Here is a 21,540-nt window from a genome sequence, read left to right as displayed (position 1 = left end):
TTACGACCCATTTGGAGCCAAGTTTGCACATCACAGTCACTAACATGGTGCAATAAATTCGTTATCATATATTTAATAATTTGCCTCCTCCATTTTTTTCTAACTCCGTAAGAAGTTAATTTTATTTGAGTGAACAGCTAGCCAGACGTTCATTCGCTAAGCGGTGCGCCCACAACTTATCGTAAAATAGTTTTTGTGGAATAAAATATGCATTTGCGTTGAAGTTTTAGCCATGTGCTGGTATTTACTAATACTTCTGTTTGGTATTCAAACATGTTCGTCGCAAATACACTATACGGAAACTACTGAAATTTCCTACCAGATTGGTGAGTTTTGTTCACTTTAGATAACCTTAACTCTTGCGTCTGTTTAACTCTAATGTTACATTTCTAATACTAATTACTTTAATTGGTCAGAAGATCAACAAAAGGATTATGACATTATGTTTTCGCATCATATTAACAGTTAGTACAATGAACCATGAAAACTTTACGTATAATATTTTGATATTGTAAAACATATTCCTTTAGCGGGTATATTCGAGCGAGACGCGTTCACCCGGCTGTCAGCCTTCAACGATAGTTTGAACCATGTCCACCTCGGCGAGGTCCGCATCAAGCCTGTCACCGTGCAGCCACTCAGAACTGACAGCTACTCAGTCTGGAGAGAATGTGAGTAACGAGACAAAAAACATGTTATGTAAAAAAGCTGGCAATTTTTTTCGATTAATTATGATGATCAAATGAATAGGCAACCTATTTAAATGGAAAATTATTAAGGAACTCGTAAGTGTCTAGGTATCTCTACCTACACTTTGTATATCTTATCGATATTTAATAAATGACTGTCTGTTTCCTGAATAAACTAAAAAATATATTTGCATTTTTTATAAAACTGATATAAATATAAACCATTTATTTTAAGAGTAAATAAACCCCAGAAGCAAATTAGATTGTTCTAAATAAAATAAATAAGAGAACACAATACTCCAACCAAATATTTCGTTCGATTTCATTTCTGCAACCACTACAAACGTTCTCGCTGTAATACAATTCCAGTATGCTCAAGCAATGCAATAAACCCGGTTGCGATATTTGGTCCACAAAATGCAATATCTGATGGAGCAGTTCGGGACCAGTGCGCCAAGATGAACATACCGCACATTCAGGCAACTTGGCAGCCGATAGACCCTGACTTGGAACTTAATGAGGAACCAGAAACAAATGATGGGGGCGAAGAAGAAGCTGAAGTGACTTTCAAAAAAATCTCGATAAACTTTTACCCCGATTCGGAAGAAATGGCTTTAGCGTATGGAAAACTCCTCAAGTATTATAAATGGACGGACTTTGCAGCGCTCTACGAAGATAACTTTGGTATGTTAAGTTTAACTGTATGAAAAGTTACACATACATAGTTTTAGAGTATTGTTTTGAATTTTAACGGTTTTGTTGTCTTTCTTTTAGGTTTATTGAGAGTTCAAAAGATTTTAGCTGAAGTCTCACTCAAATCACAAGTTCTCGTGTATAAATTGGATGAAAATGGCGATAATCGGCAGGCAAGAATAATTCTTAATAACTAACTCATTAACATCGTCGCATATCCAAAAGTTGCATTTATATGTATTATATCATACTATACTAATCACTGCCATGTGCAAGAGCAGCCTTTTTATATTATTTTAGAACGTCACTTAGTTACGTGTATTTCATAAATAAGGACTTCTGGTATCTAATAAATACAGATATTCGGCCAATATTGCTATTGGCCAGTATTTTTAATAAATATTTTTTATTTTAATCCCAAGAATTAGTCTGCAGCATCATTTACCTTAAGGTAAAGCACTATTTCTTATTTCCAAATCTTTCATTCGTCACGTAAAACAAAATACGAGTCATTTTAATGAATGTACTCCCTTAATCCCGATTGTTTGCGTATCCGATGGAGCAGTTTAGATTGCAGGCGCTTCATATGCAAATAGTGACGCTTATCCTAAGCTGACGTCAGGATTAGGATGGAAATCGGTCATTACCTACCACTACGACTAACAACACTCCATTTTAATGCTAGACTGAACGATCTAACGTTACCATGTAATGTTCTTTTAAACTAAGCTTAATAAATCCTTCGTTTTATCGTGCAAAGAGTCACATCAAAAAGTATGATTGTATGTAGATTTCCAACTGTTTCTTAAGATATAAGTAGTATCTTTGTAGGTATGATTGTGTATTCATGTATATATATATATATATATATATCTGCTATATAAGTATTAGTTCTTATATATAGTATGTACGGAAAGTTTCATGACTGATTCCTTTACTTTCAGATTTTCAAAGCATTATCCGATTCTCAAATAAGCCGTTTTCTGGTTGATTGTCATTCTGATCGCATACTACAATATTTGAATGACGCTGCAAATTCAAATTTAATTAACGAATACCAGGTAAGTAGTTTGTTCTGTATAAATACACTTTATTAGAAAAAGAGACAAAGAGGTGGTCCTTAATTTACTTTTTTAATTAACGTTTTAATATTTTAAAACCGATTTTGATATTTTGTTGAGTTCTGAAATTGAGTTTAGCTTTATATCACCTTTTTTCTTAACTTAGACGTTGAATTTATTAGTCGACTATTTTAAATATGTATATTAATGAAAATATTATTCCTTGCCAGCATTACATTCTTGTTTCAATGGACGCATCCAGGGTAGCTGAGAAGTTGGTGAAGCTACCTTCTAACGTGACGTGGCTCAGTCTTACGGAGTATGACAAGATCCTGGATGAAAGGCATTACTTAGCAACGAGAGTTGGCAACTGGAACACCACCGAGCAATTATCATCAGTTATAGAATTCCCAGTAAGTGGATATGTGGAATGTTTTTGATTAGAATGGATTTTTAGCAGTCTTAACCTGACTACTCGTCAATTTGGAATAATCAGTTTTTGTTTATTTTGAGTTTTGACTACTCTCGCTTTAAGTTTAAATTAATTAACAAGGGACATGCAGAGCTAATGAAAACTATAAACTAGGCAAATGTTAAAGAAACGGTCATGTATTTTCGATACGAAGAAATATTAAATTAAAGTACAAAAAAATATTCTCCAAGACATTAATCAGAAACCGTTTACTGATCATATATTTCCAAATACTTTAGCTCGAAGCGTTGATCATGGATGACGTTGCTAATCACTTAGTAGAGGCACTCGGCGAGGAAGAATTAAAGAACTCAGGACAACCTCCTAACTTCAGTTGTACCGATGAAGAACCTTGGGATCAAGGGGCCAACTTTCAAAACCGGATATTAAAGGTAATTTAGAAAAATAATTGAAGTGGTATTCATGAAGGATTTTGTACACATGGATTTGATAATGTTCAGTCTAGGAAAATGTGATATCCTAATATTGCTCAGTTAACTTAATTCCACATAGCATAGATTAAAACAAGGTTTGTATTTCAATCGTTACTATCTTCATATAAGACTCAAAGAAACAAGAAGCAAAAGACTTATTTGAATTTAATGATTAAAAAATAAACGACTCCCGTAGTAACGAATTTGAGCCATGTGTTGCCGATTCACTCACAGCGCCGGTTTCACAAACATTAAGTCACAGTAGATTGGTGGCTTGGTGACCACAATTTAAAATATTATTGTCCAATATTTTATCTCATTATTTATTCTGAAACACATTTCAGACCCAAACCTACGGTATAACTGGAAATATAGAGTTCGACGAAAGAGGACGAAGGATCAATTACGTTCTGTACGTAAATGAAATTCATGTGAGGTTTAGGAAGACAATCGGCATTTGGGAGTCGGCGAATAGTTCAGCTATCATCGCAACAGCATTACAAACGAATAGTATTGGGAAACAACAGTCTAGCAAGAACTTTATAGTAAGTACTCAAATGTACACTATTTTTTGTTTGCAAATGTGTTTTTGTGTATTCTTTGTTGGAGATCCAATTTTAAATAAATAAGTATATTTTTAAAAAGCTTTAGTTTTTATAGTCGTTAAACTGACAGAACAATGCCAATTACACGATACCTAAGTCAATATTTTTCAGTGACTCATTTTTTCATACAACAATCTCGTAGTAAAATCCAGTTGATACAAACATTAAAATAGTAAAAATCTCATTGGTTACCTCCTCTTTCCCATTTTGCGTAGTCACCAAAAGTTAAATTTGGTAATTTAAAAAGGAAAATAAACTTCATTAAATTACTCTGTGTGTGCATAAGTAGGTACTTTACTCATACGTTGGCAAACTTGAATTGATTGACAGGTAATATCTCGTAAAGCGAAACCTTACTTTTATCCAAAAGAAAAATGTGAAGGCGACGATTGTGAACTGGATGAAGATGAAGACCCTGACGCAGAATATGAGGGCTTCTCCGTAGATCTCGTGAAGAACATATTCAAGATACTTAGAGAAGAAAAGTTTAACTACACGTACAAGTTTGTGTATTATGATGACATGGAGTACGGCAAACTGGATCCGATCACCAAAAAATGGAACGGACTGATTGGACACTTATTGGACAAAGTTAGTAACTAATTACCATATTATTTAGGTACCAAGACAACCTCCCCGACATTTTATGATGTCTAAGGAATGATAGTTGTAGAGATTATTCTTGAGAGTCAAGTGGGCAAATTCGAGAAAATAAAGGCCCTGCGGCTTTTGCCACACTGCACCCTGAGGGCCTTGTTCCATGTCTGCAATACTGTTACTGAGAACTGTTAGTTTCGGTAGCATCGTCGTTGCCAGTCCCATTTCTACAGCCCTCCTTGGGCTGTGGTAAATAATCTTCAAACATAGGGCATTTAAAACTAATATTTTGAAGTAACGGTAACCATTCCTAAAACTATTGAATAAAACCTTCGCTATATGGAAAACTTTACAGACTGGTGTCAATATTATGTGACCTTCTATAAAGCTTGTATCTTTCCTCATTGCAGAAAGCTGATTTAGCTGTATGTGATCTCACTATAACAGAGGAACGAAAGAAAGTCGTTGACTTCTCAGTACCATTCATGACGTTAGGAATCAGTATATTATTCACACAGGATCGGAAAGTGAAGCCAGGAATGTTTTCTTTCCTGAACCCGTATACTTTTGAAGTTTGGATGTATACCGCTACTGCCTATTGTGTTGTGTCTATCGTCCTGTTTGTTTGTGCCAGGTAAAGCAATAAAAATCTTGGCGTTTTGCTGTACGTTAGCTTCGTTTGAATTTTTGTTCTTTGAACTGTTTTTGGATTTATGACATTTATTAACCATAATCATCACAGAACAAAAGTTTCAGCATAAGTTAAAAATCAAATACTTATTTTATCCAAAGGTACAATATTTTTTATATTTTCTTGCTACTCTGAATGTATTGTTCTTTTTTCAGAATCTCACCAGCCGATTGGGAGAATCCAGAACCGTGCGAAAAAGATCCGGAGGAATTGGAAAACATTTGGACATTTAAAAACTGTATCTGGCTAACTACGGGATCTATTATGACGCAGGGATGCGATATCTTGCCAAAGTAACCTTTTTGATTTTGAAACGATACTAAAATAAATAATCGGATAAATATTTTGTAAAGATTTCAAAAATGGGCCTTACTTATAGGTGGGCCTACACCTAGCACATCACGTGCTTTGAGGATTGCTTGTCGTAATTCATCAGGCGCTATCATCAACCAAAGTCTAAATCAACACAACTTTAGATTAGGTATCAAAAAAGCGCCTGTTTAGATCGATGTAATAAGTTGTATTTAGTATAAGGCATTTTTTTTCAAATTAATTGCTCATCATATAATTTGTGCGCCTCTCTTTTTCCAGAGCTATTGGTACTCGTTGGGTGTGTGGTATGTGGTGGTTCTTTGCCGTCATCGTGTGTCAAACGTACATTGCCCAGTTATCGGCTTCTATGACATCAGCCTTGGAAACTGAGCCAATCAACAGCGTCGATGACTTAGCCAAGCAAACCAAGATCTTGTACGGAGCGCTTGGTGGGGGATCAACACTTGAATTTTTCAAAGTAATATCCAAAATCATGTTATTTTTTATCAGCCAATGCAGTAATGTGACAGAACATTTGCACATGAACTTTTTGTGCATCGTTTTATCGAATAATATGTAAAATTAGTACACATCTGTCTTCAATGTATAGAGTTGTATGGAACTACTTTATACATGACAAACATATTCAGTAAAAAAATCCCTTTTGCGAATGGGCTGTAACTGCTATTCTATAATCTTAGAGCTTTTATTTACCCTCTTCTGCCACTCCATATCATCTTTCTTTTACCAGTCTTCAAAAGACAAAACATACCGGCACATGTACGAAACTATGGCGGCAAATCCTGTTGTCCTGGTCAAAAGCAACGATGAAGGAGAGAAAAGAGTTCTGAAGAGTAAAAATAAATACGCATTCTTTATGGAGTCCTGCACCATAGAATATAAGTTGAAAAGAAATTGTCTCTTGAAAAAAGTTGGTGGTGAATTGGACAGTAAAGATTATGGGATTGCAATGCCGGCTAGTAAGTAATTAATAATAAGAAAATCGTTTTCTTACTCTACCTAGGTGTAGTTGATCATTAAACTTTCGTTCAATAGTGCAACGCTATCTGGTAAAGTATAGTTCAATGATCTAAAAGCAAATTTTATTAATGCCTTTTGTTATTTCCACAGATTCACCGTTCCGAACTGATATAAACAGGGCAATTTTAAAACTAAAGGAGTCGACGAAATTGGACAAAATTAAAAAAAAGTGGTGGCACAATAAATACGGTGCAAAAAAATGTGAAGTAAGTATGAAAACTACTAATAACCATACTTTCCACTGCACCTTTCAAATTCAAGAAGTCATAGTAAATTGTTTGTATTTATGGATCTCGTGATTTCTTCAAGTTGTCTCGTTCAGAATTCTTTGACCTTCACTAAAAGTTTGACACCTTTATTCATTTGGGATTTCAAATAACTGACAACTGAACTGAAATCCCTGTATTAATAACGATGATATTTAAGGTTCCACATTACTGAGTGCTTAACCAATCGATGCGATACTGACAAACTCTACCCACCATAATATCTAAGACTCTACAATGAATCAGAAGGTTCCCTAAGTTCTTACTTAAATCATTATTTCTTTAGGAAGCAACAGACGAAAGTGACATTGAAGGTGATCTTGAAATGGAGAATTTAATCGGCGCGTTCGTTGTCCTTGTCGTGGGTCTCGTATTCTGTCTCTTTATGACAGCCATAGAGTTTATGAACGAAGTTCGAAACATCGTTGTTCGGGAACAGGTATGTTGCGATTGTTAGAAAAATGTTAGAGAGTTAGAGATATAAAAAAACTAGAGTAGAGTTCATCTATTTAATACTCTTCTTAAACCTAAAAATATTTATCTCGTTTCAACATTGTTATTACTGGGATACTTAGTTTGAACAGCAAAAACAATTATAATCACGAATATACTGAATTGTTCCTATTGTACTCGACAATTCATTTAGTAAGTTTAATTAGCTTCTTTCTCATTTTACAATCGGAAATAACATTACCAATATTTTTAGGTGACCCACAAGGAAGTATTCATCAAAGAACTAAAGGCATCCCTCAACTTCTTCCAACTACAAAAACCAGTTCTCCGTAACCCCAGTAGAGCGCCATCTATCGCCTCTTCGGGGAGTGACCACAGGCGGGAGAAACAAGCAAGCGCCATAGAAAATTTCCTAGAGCTAGAAAAAGAGATGCAATAATTCATTTAGATTTACCTCTATTTTATTAAAAACAGTTTGAACCTTGTAACAAAAAAAAACAAGCATGAAAAATTACTGTCAAAAATGTAAAGAAAATCAAACAAATTAATGTTACTTTATTAAATTGAAATTTAAAAAAATATTCGTGAGAATAAACAAAACTCTTAATTTACCTACTGTTGTAATTTAGTGACTATTTTTTTAACTGTAATTTTTTAGTCTTATGTATTCTTTTTTATTTTGTGGGCATTTGTCAACTTGAAATATAAGTTGCTGTATAGAAATGTATCTAATAAACAGAGTACAATAATATTTACTCTTGTGTAAATATTCTCTAATAAAATGGAACTGTTTTCGTACTTTATCAAAGATAGCTCTAATCATATTTTTCGTAATATTCATCTATACTCTATACTAATATATAAAGCTGAAGAGTTTGTATGTTTGTTTGTTTGAACGCGCTAATCTCAGGAACTACTGGTCCAAATTGAAAAAATATTTTTGTGTTGAATAGACCATTTATCGAGGAAGGCTTTAGGCTATACCAATCCAACCATCACGCTGCGTCTAATAAGAGCGAAGATACAATGGAAAATGTGAAAAAAAACAGGGCAGGTATAAATCATAACTTATATCTTCTACCCACGGGGACGAAGTCGCGGGCAACAGCTAGTATTATATATATACATATGCATCGAAAAATGAGTCATCAATCAGTTTTGATACGACGTTGAATATCATGCCATCTCACTCTAAAGATAACCATGTAGAGACATCTTAAAGTTCAGTATTGTAGGGTAAATATCGAAATGACAACATTACTCATCATCTAAGCATACAAACATCTCCATACGGCTTGGCATTCAAGAATTATGGATCTCATTATCATCTCGAGTGTATTTGGCACTGATTACGCTAATAATGTTGTTGCCTACATTACAGTCCCACCCACTCGCCTGATTTATCTGTCTTCAGTTGATTACCTTCGGGTTCAGTAAATCTTGGATAATGATATCGTAAGGTATTTCAACACTAGTTAGCAATTTATCAGCTTGCATTGATAAATAAGCTTAGAATGTTGTATATACAACAGTTTTGAAAGGCCTACATTTATAGAAATCATGCTGTTTTTTTATAAGGGTTTCGCGCCCATTATATAACTTCAGGCACAGTGGAGTTATGATCTGCGCAAGATGGCTAGCAGGAGCTGGATGCGAGCAGCTGAAGATAGATCACGATAGCGTGCAATGTGGGGAGGTCTATCCGATAGTGCACGAATGTGGGGGTGATAATGATGACGACGATTATGTGTAAAATCGGAACCCTATAACTGTGGCTCTGCTGACCGTCTGTCTCAATGCTGTAATGTATCTAAACATGTCGAATCATTTTGGGAGAATTCGAATTTTTTTGTCACCTAACAATTTGTTTAAAATTTAGCCTATTTATACGGACCTCTCTGTGTATCGACTCCGACCAGTTGACCGGTTTAACCTCATTCAATAACTAATAGGACAACTTAAATTGCTACATTAACATCCAATTACATTGTTTTTTTACATAAAATTAGTATCTATTGATAACGTAATCAGAAACAATCAGGTATAATGACTTAAATGAATCGTCACACCTGCACGTTGACTATACCTAGACGTTTTTGTCCTTTTTATTTAGTTTGTTTTTGCTAGCCATTGACTTAAATTGTAGGATTGAACATTCTGAATCGGGAGATTAAAGTTTGGAAGATTGACTTATATATCCTATGATTATAATCAAAGATCGTGTATAGGTACAAAAAAATAAAACATTAAACAATTAACAATAAGGTTTCTTATGAAAAGAGAAGCGACAAAACTGAAGTGTACAAACAATGCGACAAAAACCAGTACCGCAAACAAGTCCTAGTAACCTTTTAAAACCATTAATCACCAACTGCTGCCGTCCAAGGAGTCTAAGCACTTCGGAACTCTTCAGATTGAGTTTCAATTCTCTCCTCCAAGTTAGATGACTTCCGATTTTCTAAACAAAGTTAAGTTCTTTTGTATTTCCCAAAGTGGAGGACAAATATTTTGTAATTTAATCAGTTTGTGTGAACAGGAAATTGTTTGGAGGTTTGGACCTTCTTTAGATTCACTAATATCATGATGCGGGTGACACCGCTTTGAAGACTTCTGGACAAAGTGATTTAACTTTGAATATTTTTAAATTAAATATTTTAAATGTAAACGGAGTTAAAAGGAAACAATTTAAAGAGTTAATATTTCATAATGTCATACTGAAGTAGCATGTTAATTGTTCATGATTCCCTTTAAAAGTTATAGGTAACATCTAAAAAAGAAACAATAGCACCTACCTACTTATGCACTACATTGCATTTCAAATAGCATAAAATCGATTAATCTGCTTACATATTACAAATATATCTAAATTCATCTTGCAAGACATCCGTGAAGGATACGAAATTGAAGTACATCAAAAGTGTAACGCGCGTCACGTCCATTTAAATTGTATGGTCCATCACAACACAACAGAGTAATTCAAAGCGTACGAATCTAAAGGCTAGTGAATTGCATTCGATCAATAAAACAAAATATCTGTTTAAGCCGCTTTGTGAGTTGATCAGCGACATCCGGTGGGCGGCACGACGCACGTGCTGGACGCAGCCTGCCGCCGCGACGCACGCGACACCCAATCGGAAATGAGGGAATTGTCGGAAGCCCGCACTACCATTACCGACTGTATGTCATGACATTTCGAACCCCACGACAATTTTCATTGAGCGCAATACATCGGCATGTGTGTGCGTGCTAAACTGATTTGCGTGCGCAGAAATGAGTCAAGTTACGCTTCGCTATGGGCTCGTGTCGTGGCCGTGTCGTCTCCTGCGCAGCAATCAGTTGTAGCGAAAGAACGCCAAATCTGTGTGTTCAGTGGCGCGAGAGCCACGCAGAGAGATGGCCGTGTCGCTGTACGCCGTCCTCACGCTTGCCGTCACGGCGCTAGGGGCGACTATTGCACGTGAGTTTATGTTTTTCAATAACATTATTACGTCACAGTGATGTTTGAAATTCAGTGTAATAAATTTTCACCATAAAACTACATCGAAACCTAAAAGAAGCTAATAAAACTGTTGAAAGTTTGTGTGGTTATACCGCAACAAAACATTTTTAAAACAATAACATTTTTTTTAATTTGGAAAGACAATATGACAGTATAAAATATTTGAAATTATTAAAATTGTGAATTTCCTAAATTTCTAATATTTAAGTGCTTTGAATTAACCTTATTATTTTCATATTCAAATATTATTCACTGCTTGTTTACAGTCATTACCTAGGTTAGGTTAATGAGTTACCGGTTCTTCTCCATAACATTGAGTATTTGGGCCACAGTTATCAGACTGTTTATAATTAAAACTAGGAAATATTGCTTAACATATCAGTTTTTTACTAATAATTTATTATCTTCGTGTGTGAATTAAATTCATAAAAATATAATGCGTAAAATTAATAATATTCTAAGGTTATTTCCAATTGTAAACATTTCTATCATATCGTTATATGCGATATAATTTATTTCCGTCTTATTTACGTAATAGTACAGATTAGGTGTACGCAACATCATATTATTATATTCCATTCTATATCCGGAAGTCTAGACAATTTGTTCTAACTGTTACACTTCTTTTATTAAGCCTGTCATTTTTAGAGTTCCGTAACCGAATCGTCAAAACGAAACCCTATTACCGAGGCTCTGTTGTCCGTTCGTCTGACCATCCGTACGTCCATTCGTCAGTCACCTGTCTGATGCTAATAAATCTCGATAGCTAATAAATAAACAATTGGATTTTTTACAAATCATGTATGTCATAAATGTTTCAGCCCACCGACTTTTTTTTCTTAAGCCTATCTGTACGGAACCCTTAGAGTCACAATTCAGACTCGCTCTGAACTCGTTTCTTATTTGACTATTGAAGTTTGCAGAACTCTCTATGTACACAATTATGATGATGTGATCGCGTATCGTTATATAATATCCTTTCAAAATGTCAAACGTTATTCAGCGGATGTTAATAGGCGTGTGAAAAATAGCACTTTTATAACAAAGCCTTTCATCTTACGACCAACAAAAATACAGCAGCTATCCTTAGTATAATAGCCAGTTATAAAAACAAATGACGGTTGGGTGTTCGATACAACTGAAAGTTTTGAACACATTTTGTTTTATTTTTATTGCTGGAGATTGACGTCTGTCGAATGAGAATGTAGTAATTAATATTCAGTTATATGTCTGCTATAAATCGAAAAAGATAAAATTGGCATAAGACCTATCCCGTGTTAATCCTGATTATAAACTTTCGAATCAAGTTTCGTCTCAATCCGTTCAGAGGTTTTTATGTGAAAGAGGAACAAACATCCGTACATGCAAACTCACGTTTATAATATAAGTAGGATAAGACCATCAATGTACCTATATACTGATGACTGATGTGGCACCAAATAGTTCGTACAACGTTACACAATGTGCTGCTACTTCACTTACTTGAACTTGGCTTGACACGCAGTCACGCGTCTAGATATGTGATCTTACGACCCGACAAAAAATATTGGAGCCAATTTAATGTACATCTCTATGTATAGTCCTTATAAGCCAGCCAGTTATAAAAACAAATGACTTTTCGGCTTACAACACAGCTGAAAGTATTGTGCACAGCATTTTTAGATTAGGTTGATTAAAACCAAATGTGTTTTGCTATGAAACGGTATAATACTTCAATAATGTTGTTAAGATTTTGCGGTTTACAATGTACTTAAATAAATTCAGATGAAGAAATATAGGGAAGGAATAATGTGTAACAAAAAGCAAAACGATTTTGTGAACTGTAGAAATAATTAAATCAAATCGAATTATTCTAAATGACGTAAATAAATCGCATTGTTTTATTACATTATCACGTAAAGATACGATAAGAATGCAGATTATTAATATTAATCATAACAATTGATCTGAAAACCCTTTGTTTATCACACACATACGAGGCTTTGCATCATTTAAGGTAATTACGATTTATTGATTAATTTAGCAATAAACACTGATTATAATTATATATTAAGCAGTCTTTTTACATATGTTTCTATAACTATACGACTTATACAAACTTATACTTTTTTTATTAAACTGTGGAACACCTTAAAAAAAATATAAAAGAAAAGTAGAAATTCAATCAATTTTAACACAAATATGTAGCTTAAATATCTTTAAATCTGTATACAACATTTAAAGATGGTTAAAATAAGGTAAGTACACAAGTCAGTTGTAACCAAAAAAATCTAAATACTATTCACAGATTACCCATGTCAAAGAATCAGGTCAAGGATTCAAAACAACCGATTACATCCAGTTTTACCGATACATATACTAGTTCATACTATCTACAATTCTTTGTCCAGTCACAAAGGCAGAAGCAGCGAAATAACTTACACAACGACATCCGTATGCAAAGGACCACGCGTCCGATTTACTAAACACATAATTAAATATGCCTCGTTACACATGGCAAGCAATTATGTAATTAGCATTGCGTTACTTAATGCAGGAACTAGTGGCCTACCTTCTTTTCTTAGATGCTTGAATGTTGATTGATAGGAGACAGCATGTCTGCTACTGTTGAGCGAGAGAGATGCCGCTAGACAGATAGTGTTGCGCCATCTCGCTTTCACGTTGGATATATGGTGGCCGATCACCAAGTCTTAAAGCAAGAATGTTGACAGCGGTATTGTAAAAAATGATTACCGCGGGTTGAGTCAGAGGGCTAACACTCTAGGAGTGTTAGGTCATTTGTTGATTCTCATGTGTCTCTCGATATTTCATTCCCTCTGCTGCAGCTATTCAGGTGGTGGTAGGACCTTACCTTTTAGACGAAACAGTATAGAAAATTATGAGAGTTTAGAATAGATTTCTGAAGGTATGGAAAATATTAAGGACTCGGAATGAACGATGCGAATGCACTATTCATGCCATGTTAACATTCGTTGTTAATAAGCCGATGCCAGTGTTACAATAATTCTGTGTAACAAATTTAAGCAAAGAAACTCGTTACCTATTTAAGTTTTAGTTCCAATTACTTTAAAAAGTCTGTTATTTGAATCACACTTTTTACCATCATCTGCACCTGCCATTTTCTACCAAAACTTTTTTAAGTGTTATCCTATTTACCCAACTGTGACACCTCAAAAGGACATCCATCAACATTGATCCATACGCCACTCACGTATGGGGGAATTTTATTTCAAACAATTTAGAATCATGTAACATTTTCAGTTTCACTAGTACCGCGTACACAACACAAGGGGTCTCTGGTTCCTGAAAAGGTCGTAAACCCGAACCGCATAATACGGACTCTCAAACGTGTATGTACGTAAAGTGTACGGACCAGGGCACTCACTCTTGATTCTTGTTGAATGGTGGCACATATTACATAATATATTGTATGAAGAATATCGCTCTTGTATAAAATATGCACTAACACATCGGTTTTTGGTTTAATATAAGTTCTTATATTTTTACACGTGGTTAATTTCGTCGTTTTAAGCGTAAATGTGAGTAAGAATGTAAATAATAATCTGTAAACCTGCACAGTAAATTGAAGTCATTAAATTTTTATGTACATAGGTATAATAATTAGAAACTGGAGATAGGAATCTCTTAATTTTTGTGATTAAATCACGAGAATTAACAACTTTTATGTATTGTAATTAAATTCGAAGTGAAATGTTTTTTTTTCTTTTTAATTCCATCATTATTTAAATCAAGATCACACTCAAAACTCTCCCAACCAGTTATTCAAAAAAGCATGCATCCTCTTTGTAAATAATTCTGCCAACTGACAGTTTTTCTTCTTTTTTATTTAAATAAAAAATCCACCATTTTCAATTTCCAGCTTCAAGTAATGAGATAATAGAAAATTCTTTATGTGGACGAGTTTGGTTGACTGTCCGCTCTCCTGACGTCAGGATAACACCAACTGTTATCCTACAAGATGTGTTAGAACTAAACTGGGACTTCAACGGATGTTCTACAATACCGACACAGGTGAGGGTTTTCAATTTTTCATAATAGTATAATAGGTACCAGACCTTAGATGTCCTACTGCTGAGCATAGACCTCTTCCGAGGGAAGAGGCATTAATCACCGCGCTATCTTATTTGGGGGTTGGCGATTCCAGATTCCTTTATTTAGCATCCAGGTTACATCAAGAGTAACGATATTTTCGTTCAGTTGTAGTCAATGGTATCTTAGATACATTGTGAAAGTAAATGTATAATTATGTAGGTCTTAAGCGCGGTATTTTCTTGGACACTTATAGCGATAAACAGAGTTCCCTGATTGATATTCCTTTCCTTTCGAAAAATTAACACATTGCTCACAGTTGCTTGCGTAGGAGTAAAACCTTTCATAACGTCGTGCATGGAAGTCATGATGACACCACCAGGAGTAATGTTGAACTGCATATACGTAACAAGACGAACTTTTTATCTAAGTAGGCAGTAAACAACGGAAACTACTTTAATGACCAGGCTTTACAAATAGTTATGTAATCGTGATTAAATCTTAATACTGGTCTTCGTTTTACTGTGCTTTCAAAACACTAATTGACTGCTCTTTAGCTTCTAATTAGCCCACATACAGGATCATATAAATTTTATCGATTAACCTAAGAAATGCAAAAGGTGAAGATGAAATAATGAAAGCGGCTGCAGAATCTAATTATAGATTTTATTTCAATTAAGTCTAAAAATAGCCACTCATTACTGTATTGGTGAAATTTGTATCTGTATAAATATCTTTAATAATTATGTATATCGAATAAGGCACATAGTTGTGAACATCAATCGTCAATTTTATACTTGATCACAATAAATTCTAGATTTATTGTCACCAACACCGCAGCGGATCGTATTAGAGCTCAGTATTTAGCCCAAACACGTCCGAGGTCTACCAATATCTTTGCAGGAACACATTCAGTTAACGAGAAAAGCGTATTTCGGAATAGTTATATGATTACAAAGTGTGACGAATGGAACCATATATCAGATATTACTCTCTGACGAAAGAGCAACTAAGATAAATGATTGTCATTTTTTAATCTTCCCAAATTATGAATGACACCTCAAAGACCTTAAACGAGTCTGAACTGATCAACATCCTTTGTATCACGAACGAAATACATTATAACAAATCTGTCCCAGTAAATTGATACTAATCAAACCGCGTTAGTCATAACATGCAGCATACACTTGACCGATACTTAAACAATGCGAAACTCAACCTTCTTACAAGGTAAGACTAATGCAACGTTGAAACGTGATGGCTTCTGCGCTGAGTAGTGCGTCGTCTCGGTCCCACAAACAGTTGCATTTTAAAGAGATCTTAGTAGGCCCCAGCATTATAGGTACATGTAAAGATTTTCTAACAACTTTGAACAAGAATTTTATGAATTTAGCCCAGTTTTGATACATGCAATAATCTTTAATTGCAGATCAATTATTTTTAGAAGCCTTAATTGTTTTAGAAAACATACACTTAAAAAATCCTGAACTAAGCTAATTAGACTATATCAAATAGCCAGCAGTGTTTTGATAGAAAATGATAATTTAGTCATGTGAAATTATTTCGTAATTTCTCATTTATAAAAGGTTTTGTAAATAATTCTCATGAAACAATTGTTTGAGGTATTTTAATCTTAATCTAAATTCATTTTTATAAAGTGATACCTGCCATGTGGATGTCCAAAAAAACTCAATACTTTTTACTCGCAGAATACTCAGAACATTTGGCAATGATAGGATAGTTTTTTTTTTTGTATTACTGATACATACAATTGATAAATCATTACCAAACATTACAAAGCAGTATTCCTTATGATATAACAAATCATTTACGTAACGGTCCATGACAGGTACTGTAGCCCATCCAATGACTATCAATTTTGTTCAGCGCCATTCACAGCCAGTCCAAATACTACGTATTACGAAATATAATAATAGTGGAAGTGTGTTCGCTTGCCCGGTGTCGCCTGCCGATGAACGAACATATCAAATACACTTGCGTGTGAATGTAAACGCAGGAAATCAACGCTCATGTATCACGTTTTAGCTACGTAGCAATGGACAGATACAAATATCTCGTTAATAAATTCCTGTCAGCTGTATTTACGTATTGCCACAATCATAGATATTGCCGTACAATATAACAGGGTACAGGGTATAATTTTTAGTATCCGTCAACAGGTTTCCTTGTGCATAATTAGTGTGAATACCCGTTGTCGTGAACGCGGAAATGTAACTATTTACTACTTTCTCTGTTTTCATAATCCGCAGATCGGGTTGTTCGATGAGAAGCCTCAGTCATGGATGACTGCTCTGTCGGTGTTCGCTGTGCCTTCGGTGGAAGGTTATGTGATAACCAACATGTCTTTGGGGCGCGGCACGCTGCCCGGCGGCTGGGATAACAGTGTTGGTTCTAAAGGACCTAAATGTTTGTGGCCTTGGGTGGGGGCTGGAGATAGCCAGAACATTCAAGCTTTTAACTGCTTGAAAATCCAGCCCACTTGGATGGAGGATAATGCGTGAGTTTCTTTTAGTTACGCCACCGTTTCAGAGGCTCAAACTCTTTTTAAAGTGCCTCCTAAAAATATATAATTTCACTTATAAAAATCAGAAACCTTTTATAATTTTTTAGGGCTAAAATCAACAATCTACGCATCGGCGATTTAGCGATTGCCGGGACACACAACGCAGGGGCTTGGCGCTTCGACACCGAACTGAGCCAAGTCTCCCGGGACAGCTTCGTCCTGTGCCAGGACAGGTCCATCTGGGCTCAACTCGTCCACGGCATCAGATACTTCGACTTCAGAATCGCTTACTACGAATTTTATGGGAATGAGGATGACAGGTACGCATATTGTATTCTCTTAGAAACTAAGGTAATACTTGTTTAGCATGATAATACGAACAGTTAGATGTATAAAATTATTGGTGAGAGAGCGAGAATATGCAACCTCATTTAAAAAGTTGATGATTAAAAAACAGCATAGTTGTTAACGAAAATAAGTAATTCGTTTAACGTAAATCTACCGCTAAAGACATTATTGAATATTAATTAATTTCGTATCAGCAATATTTGAACACTGTACTACATATAATAACGAATAAAACACCAAGATCGACTCTGTTTATGCTTTGGATTGACAAAGCACGTAATTTGTGGTTTCTTGGAAGTGATGTAACAAGTTAATGCAGATATTACGGCCGGAAACCTTTTGTTCTAAATACCAACGGAACGTCCAGCGGTCAGGCGATCAAGTCTCGCATGGCTGCTTCAATTACTGAGCAGTTCCACAACCTATGGTAGATACAAGATGACTGGTAATAAAGTCATGAGGAAGTCTGCGCGATTTATTATAATTTTAGCTGTAGATAGTAGGTTTTATAATCAGTACTAGCTTCCTCCCCCGAAGAGGTAGGTGTCCATGAGGATTCTCCGGCCTAACCAAAAAAAATGTTTTACAATCAAACTAGCTTTTACTCCCGATTACACCAGTGCGTGTTACAGTGGCAAAAATAAGCATCTGCTTTTTCATCTTCTTCGTGTTCAAGTGTCTTCATTCCAAATACGGCCAAACAGCTGTAACTGATAAACCGTATTATACCGACAAGCAGAAAAACTATTACAATTACAATATTGATGTGGATTATCTGAACCTCTATCGAAAGAGAAAACCTATTCATTTGTTTTTTGGCGAGTGTAATTAAGAACACATGTTACGTAGTACTCCATATATGACCACACAGACTAGGTTGTCTGTCTATATAAGCATGTATGTATGTAATAAACGGAAATGTGTTGTCCCATTCGAAATATTGCTTCTGCCCATAATGAATGACTTTCTATGAGTCGACTAATCATCTATTACGGCAGTCAAATTTCGCATGACCATTTTTAAAACCGTTGCATTTTTTTTACTTGGACATGGTATTTTAATCAACATCTGGCATTTCTGACTCTTTTTATATTGTGATCTTATTACCTGAAGCAGTCCACATTCATTTTTCTTTCCAATTTTAACCTTTATAACTTTTGCATGTTTCAGATATTGGCTGAACCATAACTTAATTAGAGTCCGGCCTTTAGTTCCATTGCTTCGAGAAATAAGAGCGTTCCTTGACGCGACTAAAGAGGTAAGCCTCCTTTATAAATTAGGTTTAACATCCTGTTTACCTCAAATTTGATTTGATGAATTTCTGATTTACGATCAAAACTCAGCTTAGACTTAGTCTTCAAAATCCTTTTTATAATTATCTAATACCAGTTCTCCATTAAAAATCCCCAGTTTCCCAGTCGTGACGACTGCAACGTGTAAGGAACTTCCATCCTTAAGATAATTTTATTCTGCCTACAATTTCCAGGTAGTGTTTCTGGACGCCCACCACTTCCCAGTTGGTTTTTACCAGCCAGATGGCGCTCCAATCCGCAGCGTGCATGCAGGATTACTGGAAATTGTCCAAAGGGAACTAGGTCCCCATTTAGCACACGCCGGTGAATTTGGAACTGGAATAGGGTCCAAGGGACCTACTCTACAATCACTTATCAGCGCTAACAAACGATTGTTGTTTAGTTACGTTGATAATGCTATAGTTAGCCGTGAGTATTATAATAACTTGTTATTTTTCTTAATTTGATATTGTTTAAAGGTTATAACACTGTTCACTTTAGTAATAATCTACATATATATAATCCATGCTTAAAATATCCTCAAACAGCCTCTTGTTAAGTCGTAAGTTAAAAAGAGAATTTGAATGCTAGGAAGTAGAATTCCCCCTTTAAAGGTTTACAATTTAACGCTTTCTGAAATTATACGCGTTGAAAAATAAACATTTTACTTTAGAACTAAACAGCAATATAAAAAAATAGAAATACGTTCATTAAAAAATCACTTCTTGAGTACAACGTATTGTTAAAGATCTGGTATTATATAAACCAAAAGAGCTAATATAAAACCAAACTCATCAATCTGATTCCACTTGACTATAACAAGGATGCGATGCGGCACCGACGGATATAATAACATTATGTTAATAGTGTTACCAGATTCCGAACAATATTGTACGGTATCAGGTAATTAACAACATCCTGTAGAATAATATTATTACAAGTTACTAATTTGCCTATCAAGATACGAAACTGATAAGGGCTCTAAGCAACAGAATATTGACGTCTCGTTAAACAATTAATGCCCATCGACATTACAAAAGAACCGGTCAAGTGCGAGTCGGATTCGTGAAACTGAGGGTTCTAGGCAAATATAATAAAGAACAAATCCGTTAAGTAGGTGAAAAACAAGTTTATGTTTTCTGTTTAGTTCATGTTGTTATTGCGGCAAAGGAAAGACATCATCTATGAAATTTCAACTGTCTAACTATCACGGCTTATGCGATACAGTCTGTTGACATACGGACAAAGAACAGTTCACGTAATTGGCCTCAATTACGTGAACTGTAATTGAGAACCCTAATAATAAAAATCCAATTTCATTATTTGGATAAAGAAAGAAAAGATTTTATTATATTTTTTACATGTTATACCCCAGAGTTTCACAAATTATTCTAAAAAGATTCGTTTAAAAGGTTAATTAGCCAAATTTCAGCTTCCTGAACTTTCAAGAAAAATAATTCGAGTCTTAAATAAGATCCTTTTATGAACCAAGATAACAACAATAGCTTCGGGCTAAAAAACAACGTCTTACGTGAAATAATGTACCTAATTTGCTCAAAGTGCGCAGCTACTGTGTCACTGTACTTCGCAGCCAAGCCACAGCTTAATGTTATGTAAACCAGCGTGACTTCAAGAAATCTCTCTTTACTCAGATTATTATGACACCTTATAGTTTAAGTAAATATTTGGCTGTGCAGTTTAGTTCTCTTTCAACTATGTATTACATCACTTGATTCTTACGTCATTTTACGTTGAATAGTAAACAATGGTTAGATTAGCAAAATATTATTTGTATTTTTAGAAAACTCCTGGTTGTGGCCTATTCTACCTCATTTATGGGCGAACACGAACAATCCAACAGAACTGTTCCAGTACTTAGACGCGGCGATCTCCATGTCCCCGCAGCCGACGGCCAGGTCGCCTTTGTTTTCGGCAATGGCTCAAACCACACCCACCGTTCTTGATATTCTATTCCTACGGGGCTCCTTGCGAGAAAATGCCGATGCCGTCAACCGCAACGTTACTGCCAGATTCGCCTCGCGCTGGCGAACCCAAGCCAACATCATATCGACTGACTTCTTCCTGGGCAACGATGTAGTCGATTTATCTATAATGATCAGCAATGAGCGCGCCTCCCGCTTATGACGTCACCGCCGACGCTTCCGCAGCGGCGGTCTCCACGTGAAGGTGTCCCGGCGCCGCGCCGCCGCCGCGGGCCGCCGCTCGCCGTGGCTTCCGCGCGCCAGGAACCGCTCCGAACCGCCGCGCCGACTATACTTACCCGACCAATTTATCTAGTTACCTGCTGATCGCGCATATCCGCCTCATCACTGCCATACAGAGAGCGCCCAGCGGACCAGAAGTGAGATAATTTTAGTTATTTAATTTGTAGATAAAACGAACCTAGTCTATTGGTCTTTTAAAAGGATCGAATTGAATTTGTACATAGAATACAAGTGTGCCAAAGATTTTTTCTTTTATTTTTTAAGTTGTAAGATTAATAAAACAAAACA

General features: G+C 35.5%; 2 protein-coding genes across 2 annotated transcripts; both read left to right on the top strand.

Moving 5' to 3' along the window:
- The first annotated feature begins 72 nt into the window (after nucleotides 1–72).
- LOC113497996 (glutamate receptor ionotropic, kainate 2-like) lies at nucleotides 73–7,827 on the top strand. Its single transcript, XM_026877858.1, has 16 exons — nucleotides 73–326; nucleotides 531–671; nucleotides 1,059–1,373; nucleotides 1,464–1,555; nucleotides 2,327–2,443; nucleotides 2,674–2,856; nucleotides 3,155–3,307; nucleotides 3,694–3,894; nucleotides 4,285–4,545; nucleotides 4,962–5,185; nucleotides 5,398–5,535; nucleotides 5,834–6,032; nucleotides 6,306–6,534; nucleotides 6,686–6,801; nucleotides 7,148–7,300; nucleotides 7,568–7,827. The coding sequence occupies exons 1-16, from the start codon at nucleotides 233–235 to the stop codon at nucleotides 7,751–7,753; spliced, it is 2,802 nt and encodes a 933-aa protein (XP_026733659.1). The 5' UTR covers nucleotides 73–232; the 3' UTR covers nucleotides 7,754–7,827.
- Nucleotides 7,828–10,662: 2,835 nt separating this feature from the next.
- On the top strand, nucleotides 10,663–21,495 carry LOC113497963. The gene is made up of 7 exons (XM_026877812.1): nucleotides 10,663–10,771; nucleotides 14,694–14,845; nucleotides 17,134–17,381; nucleotides 17,495–17,707; nucleotides 18,906–18,993; nucleotides 19,222–19,456; nucleotides 20,829–21,495. The coding sequence occupies exons 1-7, from the start codon at nucleotides 10,708–10,710 to the stop codon at nucleotides 21,170–21,172; spliced, it is 1,344 nt and encodes a 447-aa protein (XP_026733613.1). The 5' UTR covers nucleotides 10,663–10,707; the 3' UTR covers nucleotides 21,173–21,495.
- The last annotated feature ends 45 nt before the right edge of the window (nucleotides 21,496–21,540 follow it).

Source organism: Trichoplusia ni, chromosome 10, assembly GCF_003590095.1.
Source record: "Trichoplusia ni isolate ovarian cell line Hi5 chromosome 10, tn1, whole genome shotgun sequence".
Classification (NCBI taxonomy): Eukaryota; Metazoa; Arthropoda; class Insecta; order Lepidoptera; family Noctuidae; genus Trichoplusia; species Trichoplusia ni.
The sequence above is the reverse complement of the archived record's forward strand: the minus strand, read 5'-3'. Positions and strand labels throughout refer to the sequence as shown.

Excerpts from the sequence above, each read along its gene's own strand:
- LOC113497996 (XM_026877858.1), top strand. The coding sequence starts at position 233 with ATGTGCTGGTATTTACTAATACTTCTGTTTGGTATTCAAACATGTTCG. Across the intron at positions 327-530 it reads TGAAATTTCCTACCAGATTG|CGGGTATATTCGAGCGAGAC; the intron begins GTGAGTTTTGTT and ends ATATTCCTTTAG. Across the intron at positions 1,556-2,326 it reads AAAATGGCGATAATCGGCAG|ATTTTCAAAGCATTATCCGA; the intron begins GCAAGAATAATT and ends CTTTACTTTCAG.
- LOC113497963 (XM_026877812.1), top strand. The coding sequence starts at position 10,708 with ATGGCCGTGTCGCTGTACGCCGTCCTCACGCTTGCCGTCACGGCGCTA. Across the intron at positions 14,846-17,133 it reads GTTCTACAATACCGACACAG|ATCGGGTTGTTCGATGAGAA; the intron begins GTGAGGGTTTTC and ends CATAATCCGCAG. Across the intron at positions 19,457-20,828 it reads TGATAATGCTATAGTTAGCC|AAAACTCCTGGTTGTGGCCT; the intron begins GTGAGTATTATA and ends TTGTATTTTTAG.